We start from the raw sequence: 13,712 nt of genomic DNA, 5'->3' as shown, positions 1-13,712 counted from the left end.
TCATTATCAAATGTAGTAATATATGGAAGTGATAGGGAATAGATTTAATCTTCTTTTAAATAATCCTTCATAACCTGTTCCTCTTTTACCTTTCTAGGCTTCTCATATCTTACCCCTCTCCACATGCTCTTGGATCTAGTGACTCTGGCCTCCTTGCTGTTCCTCCCACAAGACACTCCATTTGCCAAGTCTAGCCATTTTTACAGGCCATGCCCTATGCATGAAATGCTCTCCTTCACCTAGGCTTCCTTGCTTTCCTAGCAGAAGTCCTACTGCAAGTACTTTCCCAATCCCTTTTCATCTTAGTGCCTTCCCTCTGAGATCATCTTCCATTTATCCAGAACACAGCTTGTTTATGTAAAGCTATTTGCATGTTGTCTCTATTAGCCTGTGAGGGCAGGGAGCATCTTTTCCCAAGCACAACCCCTAGTATACAGTAGCCACTTACTGCATGTTTCTTGACTTGTTACATTCATTCTCACTGTGCCACCTGGGCCTCTATCACTTTCTCTTCTCCCAAGTCATCACCCTTCTCCCTCTCTTATCAGCCTAACCTCCTTTTCTTATCAGCTAACCAATCCCCTACTATCTACTATCAATACCTTTGAATTCCGTCTTGCACTCTATCCTATTATCAAGTGTGTTCTAACATCAGGTATGGTTTACTGGCACCATTTACTCTCTCCTACTCATGTGCTGCTGATTCCTGGAGAGCTACACAACCCTGAACACACGGGTTCATTACAAACTTAGATCATCCAACCCCAAACTGGGGCCTCATTGCTGTATAAGTATCTTTTTACTCTTAACTGACTACACAGCTGACCATTCCAAACCTGTACCCTGCTGGCTCAACCCTCTCAGCAGAAGGCCTTGTCTCCCTCTTCCTCTCCAGTCCCTATCCTTTTAACTTCAGTTTCTAATGAAGAGGCATTCTCCTTGCCCAGGGAACCTCCTCTTCCTGTACTTCTGATCCTCTAGCCCTTCCCAGTTCCCCAGGAGCTCACTCCTTTAACTATTCTATCTCATCTTCAATTTCTTCTGATGACTAATACCTGTTTTCTCCTTTCACACTCAAATGCCACATGAAGAGCCCCATGTCCTTGTGTGCAGCAGCAGCACTGTTCTCACCCACAGGGACAAGGACTCTGGTGGCAAGAACTTTGTTTTTGAGACTTCAGTGGCTCTGGCCCCTGCAGGAACAGCTGCCAGGCTGCATCTCCCCGGATACTCCCAGGATGAAGACTTAAGGACTCTGGGTAGGAAGCACTGCTATACCCAAAGCTCTCGGAGTCCTGGGCTGTCTCCATCAGATGGTCTGAGAGGAGTGGGTGATCAAGGTGACTTGACTTGTCTTTCCCTCAGGGGTCTTACTATTTCCACTAGGCTAGCTTGTCTGCTGGTGTTTGGCAGCTGTTTGACAGTTGACAGGGATGGCTGGCCCTTTCTCCAGTTGCCTGTCTTTTAATGGTCATTTCCACTTGGACCCCAGCAGAAAAGACAATCTGGCTAAATCACCCACCAAAGTCTATGGGCTTGGTCAAGAAGGCAGGGAAGTTGGTGAACCTTTCCATTCCAGGAGCTATTGGCAGCTTTGTGGTGGGGTAGGAGGGAGCTGCCCTACTTGGGGTGGACTGAGTACAAAGCATGGAAAAGATGCTGCCTATCCCCCAGAACTTTCAGCCCAGTGTAGCTGCAACCACCTTGGAACAGCCTGCAACAGCCTTCTAATGGTTTTCTCTACCTCAAGTTTTGTTCATCCAGGCAGCCCAACTAATGGTCCTTTGACACAGATCTGGCCATGTCACATCCCCCCCCCCCCCCAATTTTAAAGAGTTTCCTATTGCCTCCAGAGAGAGGACAACATCCTCATCCTGGCATTTAAAGTGTTCCAAATCTGCTCCTATATGCTTTTCTAGTTGCTTCTTGTGATTCTCCATCACATATTCTCTGATGTTCACAATGCCCTCCCTCTCCACAGCTACTCTGTGGCCCCAATCTAAAATATACCCCTTTTTTAGCTCCACCGGCAATGTTCCTCACTTCATCCTAAACTCAGTTTATAAACTGTTCCTTCCAGTATGCAGCTTCTGCAGATCCCCCAGTTATCAGAACTCTTGTCTTCATGAAACTATATTTACATGTCTGTATATATATAGATATTAAACACTTGTGAAGAATCTAGCATAGCCCCTGGCTTGTATTAAGAGCTTAATGAGTGCCTGATCATTTCCCTAGCCTTCCCCCATCCCCATATCCTCCTAGTATAACAGAAGCTCCTAAAAGGCAGAGGCTATTTGTTTTGTCTTGGCATCCCCAACTCCTAGCACAGGGTCTGGTACATCAGAAGCACTTATAAAAAAATTTGTTGACCTGAACTGGTTGAAGATCTAATCCTCTCCAAGACAGAGATGCTGTATCTTACCACTTGGCCAGAGGGCTCATTATTTGTGGGTGGTCACAGATGAAAGTGGGGTTGATGCAGGTCACTTCCAGGAACTCACCTACAAGCTGAACAGTAAAAAAAAACATGTGGCTAGAGAGCAAATTTGAATAACGCTTTCCTAGTCCCAATCCTTGAAAGAGTACCAAGACGCCAGCCAAAGGAAGGCTACAATACCAATATTGCTTCTGAATATCTGGCTCAGGGTTTTCCTATCTATCGAATCCTCTGAAGATGTCTACCCTGGACTCTCCTCTATCTTCACAGGGAACAGAAGGAGCCACCCATCCTTGGATGAGAAGGACCAGAACCCCAAAGTCACAATCACTTACCTTGTCGAGAAGCCTGGCTGTGGTCCGGGGAGGGGGACATTCCACATCTCTCGCCGCACAGATATCATCAAGAATCTTACGAGTTTCTGTTATCCACATAAACAAAATGAGGGGAGGGCTCCTAAACCCCTGGGAAGGAATTTTGTGACTGGAGCAGAACTACAGGGCTTTGTAAACTTTAAAGTGTTATGTAAATAAAACTGAGTTATTCATAATGATATCAACCTAGTTTCTGATTCAATGGCTATGGTCAAGAAGGAACAAACTGGAGTAACGTCTTTACCTTCTGTTTCAAAAAGACTGGTCTCAGGAAGCTTCATTCCAAGAGCTTTCTCCAGCTCTTCCACCATGCTGATTCTGCGGAAGGGTGGTGTGAAGTCAATATCGTAGGCCTGGCCCTCTGGGCCATCTGGATGATAGCTGACCTTGTAACTTCCTGTAATGTTCTTCACCATTCCTAAGAGAGAAATCTGCTCCTTAAAGAGGATCTGCCCAAATCCCACATGCCCCTTCCCCCTAATGAGGGGCATAAGACCTTGAGAGCAAACATCAAAGGTAGGGTGGAGAGGCTACCTGATATCATCTTTTCAGTGATCTCCATGAGATCATGGTAGTCTGCATATGCCATGTAGAACTCACAGGTTGTGAATTCAGGATTGTGAGTCAAATCAATTCCTTCATTCCTGAACTGACGTCCAATTTCATAAACTCGGTCAATGCCACCCACCACCAGCATCTAAATATGAATAAAAATCACAGCAAGGGTTGGTTAAGTGGCCCTATATAAAAATTCTGCCTGAGAATTTTCAATAGAAGAAACAGATTATTGATGACCATATGAAACAGCATTCATAATATATAACTCATAAAAATTGCAAATTAAAACACTTCTGAGCTATCACTTTATATCCTTCAAGCTGTGAAAAACAAAACCAAAAACATGTACATTGGTGCAATTTTAGTGGAGCTATGAACTGATCAACATTTTGGGAAAGATATGGAACTGTAAAATTAAGTTACAAACAAACATGTTTATGCCTATTCATCCAGTGATCCTACTATTGGAATTAGAGCTCAAAAGATAATATAATTAGTAATAAGATCTATGTGTACAAAAAGATTTTTCTATTTTTTTTTAAACCCTTACTTTCCAATCTAGTAATATCCCTAAGACAGAAGGGGAAGGGCTTGGCAAATGGAGTTCAGTGATTGCTATTTGTAACAGCAAGAAAACTGGGGGGGTGGGGTGGGGGGGGAGGAATGTGCCCTACTGTTTGTGAAAGAGTGGATTCTTCCCTCTTCCTCAATCCCTATACCTCATCAGTTGATAAGTCCTGTCTGTTTTACCTCCAGTATATCCCTCCTAACATATCCATCTTCTTGCATCATAATTATTCTAGTTTGGGCTCTCGTCACCTCTTGGAATATGAATGCAATGAAATGTTGCTATATTGCTGCATCATTAAGAAATGATGGGGGCAGCTGAGTAGCTCAGTGGATTGAGAGCCAGGCCTACAGATGGGAGGTCCTAGGTTCAAATCTGGCTCAGATACTTCCCAGCTGTGTGACCCTGGGCAAGTCACTTGACCCCCATTGCCTAGCCCTTACCACTCTTCTGCCTTGGAGCCAATACATAGTATTGACTCCAAGATGGAAGGTGAGGATTAAAAAAAAAAGAAATGGTGATGATAAAGATTTTTTTTAATTACAAGATTTATATTAAAAGATATAAAGTGGAAAAAGAGAACTTCCCAAAATATAAAAACAAATTACATAAAAACAGCAAACTAATCCATTACATAAGACAAATTTATAAGAGGAGTAGAAATAACAGTTTATTATTGTGTAAAATTCAATAGACATCTTTTAAAAAATGATCGATAATTCACAAGTTGATAGCTGTGCATAATATTTTTTTGTTTTCTTTGCAGAGTTTTCTTGTGTTCTTTTTTTAAATATCTGAAACCTTTTGTCAATGGAAGTTAAAATAAAATGTATTTTCAATAATTATTTTAAGATCTTTTTTACTTGCTTACAAAGCTCAGAATAAATATTTTTTTATAGAACAGGATTATAGTTTATAGAGAGAAGTCTCTGTACTTGGAATATCTAATGACTGGTACACACACCATGGGCATTGAATCAGTATTTACTGACTGATCTGTACTATCTTTCCCCCTAAAAATGCATGGGATTTAAAGATATTATCTAAGATGATGAGATACACTGGTATACATAAATCCTCTCCACAAAAAAAAACCAAAAAAAACAAAAAACACAAAACTAAAATGAGCTCCAAAGGAAAAGACATAGCAGTAAACATATTTATTATTAGCCCATTTGGTATCCCAGGTAGGTAAGGCAAGAGAACGAACTAAGCTGTCAAGGAAGAGAAGCAAAAACCAGATTTTAAGGAAAAAAGGATATAGATCTCTTCTTCCTTTCCCTAGAAACCATTCTTATCTTAACTCTTGTTTTCTATTCAATCAATAAAACAATCAACAAGGATTGACCAATTGCCTCTGATGTGGCAGGCAAGTGTTGAGAATATGAAGACAAAATCTTCACAGGCCTTGTCCCCAAGGAACCTACACTTTGTCAAGAAAAACCACGAATGCATTTAAATAACAAAATATATCCAACTCTTCCACATTGTGACTTGCTGCTTTGTTGTTTTAACATATCAGATCAGCATAAGAAGTTAAATGGAAATCTGAGGGGAGTTTTGCAGAAGCTGCAGATGATAAGTGAAGGCCAGCAGATGACCATTAAAAAGTTTAGAAACTCAGAAATGCATACTAAACTCAAATTTACAATAAGGTACGATAAGAAAAAAATTAGACTTCCCCTCTAGTACAGAGTGAGAGCCAAAAAATTTTATGTAGATTTTCCAGATTGTGGGGGACACTGCATCCCTAAGCCCTCTGATGTAGAAAGGATAAACGCATAACTAAAGTCATTGAAGTGGATTAAGAAGACGACAGGAGCTGAAGGGCTCAGGAAGCCTCCTGTGGGAGGGGAAGGTAGCTAAGATCTGAAAGAAGTCACTGAATCCAGGAGCAGGTAAGAGAGGAAATTCTGGGCCTATACCCACATAGGAGATGGAATGTGCTGGAGAACAAACTCAAAATCAGCCTACTGATCTGGAATTTGTGAATTTTAAATTCTCTCCATCTTGCTTGGTCTAGCACCCAGGAATGTGCACACCCACATTACATGGGCATGTGCTAGCAAATGACAAATCAGAAACAACTGACTGCCCCCCTGAGCTGTCCTAAGCCAAGCTTGAGCCACCATTGGCACATGTGAGACACAGGAAGTGATGTAGAGAACTGCCTCTGGAGTTCTCATTACTTCCTGTGGAGAGGGCTGAGCTCGAGTTCGATCCTGGAACTCGAGCTTGGAGGAGCCCCTCAGACAGCTTTCCTTCAATAGGTCACATGGGTGAGTGATAAGGACTGACTTCCCTTTCCCTTTGGCTCCCAGGCCAAATCCTTGAACTCCTGCCTCCGGCTCAGCCTGAGTCAGAGCAGTTGAACTAACTCCTTTCCTTCTCTCCCTCTCTTAATTTCTTCCTCCTGTTGTAATTAAATCACCATAAACTCCATTCTGACTTGGGTGTTTCATTTAGGATTTTATAAATAAAATCCTTGGTGACCAATAATTATTATATTCAGTCTCAACCCCTAAATTTAACCCTTACAAACTATAGAAAAGGGGAAGGGAAATCATGTGTAATAAGCCTAGAAAGAGGTAGGATTCTAAGCACCACAAGGAGCAGTTTCTCTTTTATTCTAGGGGTAATAAGGAACCACCAAAGTTTTCTGAATGCGGGAGCTGCACAGTAAGATGTGTTTGAGAACTATCACTTTGGTAGCCATGTGGGAGATGGATTGGAAAAAAAAAGAGGCTTGATGCAGAGGCTGAACAAGGACAGAGGCTGTGTAAGTAGAGGTGCATAGATGTGAGAGAGATCTGGAAGAAGAACTGACAAGGCTTGACAATGATTGGACATTAGGGTGAGGGAGAATGAAAAGTTAAGGATGACTTTAAGAAAACAAACTTCTATGCCTAGAAGGACAGTGAGGTATTCCTCAGAAACAGAGGTCAGGAAGAGGGGCAGATTTAAGATGGAAGAGAATGAATTCTACTTTGGACATGCTGAGAAGCATAAGCGAGATCTACTCTGAAATGTTCCTTAGGTAGCCAGGGACTCAAGATTAATCTCTGGAGAGACAGTGATGGCATTTGAGGTCTGAGAGTTATTTGCAAAACTAGATACCCCTCTGGTCAAGCTGCCTTCTTAACTGACTCTCTAACTACCTGTCCAGGCTTTGCTAGCCCTTTCATTAAAGAAGAAGGGCTATTTTCTTCTGACCTTGTGGTAGAGCTCTGGGGCAATTCTCATATACAAGTTCATGTCCAGCTCATTGTGGTAGGTGATAAAGGGTTTGGCAACAGCTCCTCCTGGGATGAAGTTCATCATAGGAGTTTCAACCTAGAAAGAGAAAGAGAAACTTGACCACCATACTAGAGGAGATCACAGGTATTTGACATTTATTATTAATTCTAAACTTATAATTTCTTGAGTTAGAAAAGAAACTTCATGGACCCTGTATACATGTTTTTCTACTTCCTGCTGAAGAACTCAAGATGCCATTAACATCTTAGCATGGGAATTCCTAATACATGAGAAAGTCAGGGTAGGCCCTTTTAGCATGTCCACCAGTCACCTCTTAAGCCAGCACCCCTATTCCCTGTGTGAAGGCCACTCTGGCAGTCAGGTCTTGTCCTAGTACTAGGGAAATTATGGAAACATGGGGCAACTAAGAGGCTACTGACCTAGAGCAATCCTCAAGAAAGAGCAGAAATGGTGGAGAACATGCACATTGGGAATGCCTGAATAGATGTTACAAAGAATCCATCCTCACCTCCAGGAAGCCCAATTCATCTAGGAAACTCCTTATATAGGTAATTATCTTGGAGCGGGTGATAAACTTCTGCCTCACAAAGTCATTCAGGATCAAGTCTAAGTACCTCTGCCGATACCGTGTTTCCTTTTAAGAAATAAACACAGCAATTAGCAAGTCATATCCTGATCCATAAAATGCAGACATGAGACCAAAGACCTATAGAACATAAATGCTGAGAGGTGGTAAAAAAAGAACAAAATAGGCATCAAGGAGGGCTATATTCAGAGGGAGGAGGCACTAAGAGCTCACCTTGTCTTTGAGGCCAAAATGAAGGTGAGGCAACATATGAAGACATGGTGACAGGAGTGTAATCTCATGGGGAATGATGCTTAGCTCTCCCCTCTTGGTCCTCCCTGGATTACCCTGCACTCCAATAATGTCTCCCCGTCGAAGTTTGTTATTTATGTGAAAAAATTCTTCTTCTGATTTATAATTCCTGAGTAGAAGAGAGGTTTAAATTTAGTACACAATAGTCCAAGTTCAATGTTTTCACCCTAGGTCCCCTCACTAAAATTCTAAACAAACATGTAAGGCTATCCCTTGTAGTATTCTTCTGCAAAGTGCTTTATAAAACTTAAAGTGCTATATAAATGCCAGGCATTATTATCATTATTATTATTATAGTCAAGTGAAGCCAGGACTTTCCCCTCTACTGTTTACTGATTCTCCATCTGGGTATCCAATAAATTCCAGTTAACTGAATAACCTGAACTCTGACTACTGTGAAGATTAAATTAACTCTTCCCTGCCCATTTTTAGATTTAATCACCAAAAGTGTATACACCCCACTCACAATTGAGTGGGGGAGGTCTGTGACCCATGTGTGTGATAGTGGGTGATGAATCAGAATCAACTGACTGCCCCCTGGGCAGTCCTAAGCAAAGCTTTAGCTGTAATTGGTACGTGTCAAAATGAAGGAAGTCACAGGAAGTGATGAAAAGAAATGATCTTTAAAAATGCAAGAAACTTCCTGTGAGAGCGAGCGCTCTACTCTCTTCAGTCTTCAACTCGACTTTGGAGGAGCTTGGGCTTGAGATCTCAGACTGCTTCCCTTTGGACTGACAGGTGGTGAGTGAAAAAGGCTGACTCCCTTTCCTGGATTTTCTGAAGGTACTAGTTTCAGGAGAGACCTACCCTCTTGAGAGAGGCTCCCTGAATCCCCAGGTCTTCAGCTCAAGGTCAAGGCCGAGGCCCCTCTGGCTAAGGAGTAATTAGCCCTGCCTGGTTTGAGCCAGAGCAAAATACTTAGTGGGTAGCCTAGATATCTTAACCTATCCTCTCTCTGATTTTCTTACTTTCACTCTTTCTATATTTTATAAATAAAGTGCCAAAGTCTCTTTGGAATTTATTAAATTCCTGGAGACCCTATTCTTAAATAATCCAGTCCAACCTTTTGTAAAACCCTTCACATTTCTAACCCTTACACTACCCAACACTACCTTACCATAGTTTTAAAGAATAAGGATGGGAAAACATAAGACCAAGAGTACCTCCAAGCCCCCCATGTATTGGGCTGACTGCTCTACATACTTGGATGTGGCCTTGACCTGCAGCTTGCTGCCCTCTCCTCGAATATCATAAAAGACCAGCTTCTTCCCTGCAGACCGCTTTGCATGGACACGACCTGTAAGAAGAAAATTCTTACTGTCTCATTATTGCCATCACTGACAAAAGCCAAGTCTATCCTGTGACCTTAATTTCAAAGAATTCCCTCTCCCTGCAGAACATGACATGGAGGGGAACATTTTCCCCTTCTGAGGTCCTACAGGAGCATTCTCACTTATGTTAAGGCAAGTATCAACTGCTCTTACCTAGAAGCAACACAACCAGTGATACTAGTCTCATTTAGAGGCTGTACCAATCAATCTGTCCCACTTCTCATAAACTACAGCCATTAAAGGTATGTCTGGATCTAAAGGGTATAAAATGCCCATCGTCTCACTAATGAACATAATTCCTCATAAAAGGATAACTATCATCATGTGTTAGGCAATGAGCTTGCCACAGACAATGCCCCTGTCCATGGATCTAGGGCTCTCATTTGTATACCTTTTTTTCACTTCCTCTCTTAACATAATTTGATCCCTTAGAACTACCTTACCTTCATCTATGAAGAGTAAGGAAACAGATAATCCCAGCACACAGATCCTTTCTTTTCTCCAAATTAGTCTTTAGACTATAAGGGAAACTCCAGGGGAGAGATATTCTCTACTGTGTCCACAATATATGGTCACAGCACTTTAAAATGGGAGAGAGGGAATAAACCTTTATATAGCCTCTTTTAAATGCTGGGTATTTAAAAAAAATATCTTATTTGATCATGAGGTAGGTATTACTATTATCCTCATTTTATAATTGAAGAAATGAAGGCTAGTAGAGGACCTGTCCAAGATCATATTGCTAGTAATTAGCTGAGGCTAGATTTGAACTCAGGTCTTCCTGATTAAGCCTAGCACTTTGCACACTATGCAACCAATGGCCCACCTGCCTCCATAATGGGAATTCAGAATATATAATTACTTGACAGGAGAGAAATATCTACCTGCAACTCTCAAGGTGACATCAGTCAGGTGGTCCCCTGGTTGCAAGTGACTGTACTGCTTGATAAAGTGGGCAAGTGAAGCATCCACATGGAACTTGTGTGGGTAAGGGTTGTCCCCATTGATCTTCAGCTGTTGGATCGCTTGGCTGCGGATCTTATAATATTGCTATGATAAAACATAAGAGCCCAAGATGAGTCCCATTCTGTGATACAAAAGGCTTACCTAGCCCAGTGTTTTCTCTTCCTTAAGAGCATCAAGTTAGAGCTTATGATTGAGCATAGCTGCTCTCCATAATATCAACCTTAAAAGGTTTGGGATTCGTTCTAAGCATATCTACTTTTGTGTGAAAATCCATCAGCTGCTCTTGAACTTCTTTTCAGATTTTACACTTTCTTAAAGTAATGAACTCCTTAAGTTTACTGTCTGCTCTATCAAGCATTACTTCCTTTCAAAGCATAAAGGCTGCCCATAAACTAGCACTTGTTTGAAGAGTCTGTATTCAAGTTGTACTCTTCACAATTTTATTGAATGAATTCAACCCAATGTTGAAAACGGAGGGCATTCATACCAATACAAAATACAAACAGAACTAACATTTACTACATGATACAGAACACTATGTTAAATTGGGAGGCGGGGATAAAAAGTTTAGATATGCCCCAGCTGCTGTACCCAAGGAGCTAACAGGAGATGAGAACATCAGTTTTAACAGCACTCTGCAATTCACCTAGCATGCAACATGAAGCTATATGAGGTCTGAGGAGGGAAATCATTAATAGTAGAAGAGATTAGGAAGAGGGCCACCCAGGAGGAAGGGTCTTAGAATTAGTCTGTATAAAGTGAATTTGCAACAGGTCACGAGAGTGAAGAAGGCATTTTAGGTAGAGGAACATCAGAGATATAGATATAAGAGCACACAGTGAGTTTCCGTGGTGGTGAGGTGGATGGAGAATGGTTTGGTTTGGTGAAAGAGTCAAACGCATGGCGGTTGGAAAGGGAGGAAGACATCACTACCAAAGGAAATCTATAAGGTGGACAAATCTGAAGCTGTAGCCAAGGAGATGAAGAGCAAATGGTCTGGTCCCAACTTGTCCAAAGAAATAGCTGATATTTTCTCTGATGTCCTGTGGGAGGGTGTGGGCTGAACTGGAGTGTTTTATAGTCAGGTGTCATCACTCTTTATAGATAGGCTTTATCTTCTTTCCCAGCCATTCCCTTGAGAGCCAGAAGTCATCATTCTTCAGTGTGACAATACAGTATAAGATAAGGGACTCCTGAGCTTTTTCTGCTATGGGCAGCTTTGGGCATCTCCTTAAATTCCTGACTCACTCTTTCAGTTCTTAGATATGTACCGTCTATACATTTTCTTTTTGCTCCAACAAATATATTTCCTCTTTAAATTATTCTAAGTATACCTGACATATGTAAATAGCTCTTCTAACTTTCCTATGAGGCACCAGTACCTCCTATTTTATAGTTCTGTGAGTTTCTACATAAATTAGTGCAAAAAAAAAAAAACTAGAACCCAACAGAATTAATATATCTTGGGTTACTTACAGACCCTATCTTTCAAGACACTTAACTACTCAATCCAAAATTCACTAAATACTAATGCCAATATGCAAGCCATTGAGCATATGCTGAAGCAATAAACATTATGCCAGGGATAGGGGGTTGGTACAGGTGCATAATGAATCATTATAAAGTATTTCAAGCAGGCCCACAGGGCTTCAAACTAGGGAGGTCTGGAAAGGACTACTGGCAGGAGGTGGCTCCTACTGTGCATAGAAGAATTCTGTGAGGTAGGAGGAGAGAGTTGGGAAGATAGAATTCTCTCTCTTTGTCTATTTAATGAAATCAATCAGCAACCTTTAATTCAATCAATCAAGAACTCAAAGCACCTTGTGTAGTAGTCTCTCAGTAACCGAGGATGATGATTGTCTTTGTGCGTTTTCATCTATGGTGTATAGATGAGTGTGCACAAAGATACTTGTGCGTGAAGATTTAAGTGGAAAAGTCGATGCACAGAGATAGTCCCACTCTCTCGGTGTTGGAAGCCTGGGCCCATTGGCATGAAAAGTCGTTTTCCTGGAGCCTTCCTCAGCTGCATTGGATGACTGTGTTGTCTTTTGTGCTCCAACATGCCCTAAGCACTCCACAGTGCCTTGCTGCGTCGCCATCTCAGCCGTTGAACCTTCTTGTTGGTTTCTTCCACCTGTTCCGCCGAAACAGTCTTCACATGCTGGGTGAGCAAAGCCCTAGTTCACCAGGGGTCTACGACCCGATGGCTACCCTCACAAGTTTTAGCCGGCCTGTCAAAGCTGTTGCCTGGGGTGTGGCCGCTGCTGCATGCTAGCAGCTACTGCGAGCCACAATTGAGAGCTGGGTGTCAGGTGAGGGTCAGAGGCTGGAGAGACACTTTTCACAACACTTAAAAGAGAGTTCACAAGTCAAAAACTCTCACCTCCAAAGGGTGCCCAGCTCTGGGGGTAGGACTAAGCAAACTGAAAGACTGCAATTGGTTTCTGTGAAAAAGGCAGAGAGAGACAGGAAATGATGTGGAAAAGAAAGAGACCAGGATGGTCTTCTACCATTCCTTTCCTGGCATTGAGAGTGATTGGTTCCAGAGATTCCTGCGTTGGCCTTGGAGGAGATTCTTTCCCTGGGTCCTGTGTCAGCTTGCTAGATGAGTGGCTCAGGCTATAGAGGAGGCTGCGTTGGTGGACTTCTGACTGAAGACTCCATGCAGAGATTGAGACCTGAGGAAGCCTCCTGCCAAGGTGCTGAACTGGACTTTACTTTGCTGGATAAGCTCTTCCAGCTAGAAGGCTTGTTAAGAGTGTCTCTTTATCTACATTTACCACTTTCACTCTTTCTACCTCTTTGTAAATAATAGCTGCTAAAAGTCATTTTGACTTAAGCTATAATATTTTGAAAATGGCGACCACAATATTACTTTATAACTCTTTATTGACACAAAACCCCCCTTTTTTAATCCTTACAGAGTGGATTCCAAGCACAAGGAAGACCTTCTGAGGCTGAGGGGTAGGAGACGAAATGTTATTTACTGGTAACAGAATACAAAGGGGTGTGACATGGTATAAGACTGGAAAGGTCAGTATCAGTCAGGTTTCAGAGGGCTTTAAATGCCAAACTAAGGATTTTGTACTTTATCCTAGAGGAAAGAGATCACCCAAAGATTTCTGAATAAAGAGTGTGACCTGGCCATTGACTTTCAGAGACAGCATAAATTGCTCTGTTTGGCACTAGAAGTTTTTTGGAAAGCCTCCTTCCACCTTTCCCTCGCCCACATGTGACATTGCAGCCAGCCTGGACCACCCAAGGCATTGTCTGTTTCTAGTCTTCATACCTTTACAGAGGCTATTAGTTCTCTCTCTTTTACTTTCTGCCTCTTGAAACT

At 41.9% G+C, this 13,712-nt stretch overlaps 1 protein-coding gene across 5 annotated transcripts in view; it reads right to left on the bottom strand.

Moving 5' to 3' along the window:
* LOC100029003 (lysine--tRNA ligase-like) overlaps positions 1 to 13,712 on the bottom strand; it is a 49,189-nt gene that overhangs the window by 29,251 nt on the left and 6,226 nt on the right. For all 5 annotated transcript variants that reach the window (XR_008917837.1, XR_459592.2, XM_001378844.5 and 2 more), the window contains exons 4-12: positions 10,291 to 10,456; positions 9,279 to 9,372; positions 7,998 to 8,184; positions 7,707 to 7,832; positions 7,154 to 7,273; positions 3,349 to 3,511; positions 3,059 to 3,232; positions 2,776 to 2,861; positions 2,426 to 2,511 (exon numbers count right to left, since the gene is read on the bottom strand). Coding sequence is in view for 3 of the 5 variants with exons in the window: in XM_001378844.5 (XP_001378881.3) it covers positions 2,426 to 2,511; positions 2,776 to 2,861; positions 3,059 to 3,232; positions 3,349 to 3,511; positions 7,154 to 7,273; positions 7,707 to 7,832; positions 7,998 to 8,184; positions 9,279 to 9,372; positions 10,291 to 10,456 (1,202 nt within the window). In the remaining 2 variants the exon portion in view is untranslated. The remainder of the gene's footprint in view (positions 1 to 2,425; positions 2,512 to 2,775; positions 2,862 to 3,058; positions 3,233 to 3,348; positions 3,512 to 7,153; positions 7,274 to 7,706; positions 7,833 to 7,997; positions 8,185 to 9,278; positions 9,373 to 10,290; positions 10,457 to 13,712) is intronic.

The sequence above is a fragment of the Monodelphis domestica genome, chromosome 1 (genome assembly GCF_027887165.1).
Source record: "Monodelphis domestica isolate mMonDom1 chromosome 1, mMonDom1.pri, whole genome shotgun sequence".
NCBI lineage: Eukaryota > Metazoa > Chordata > Mammalia > Didelphimorphia > Didelphidae > Monodelphis > Monodelphis domestica.
Note: the sequence above shows the minus strand (reverse complement) of the source record. Positions and strands in the feature narration are given on the sequence as shown.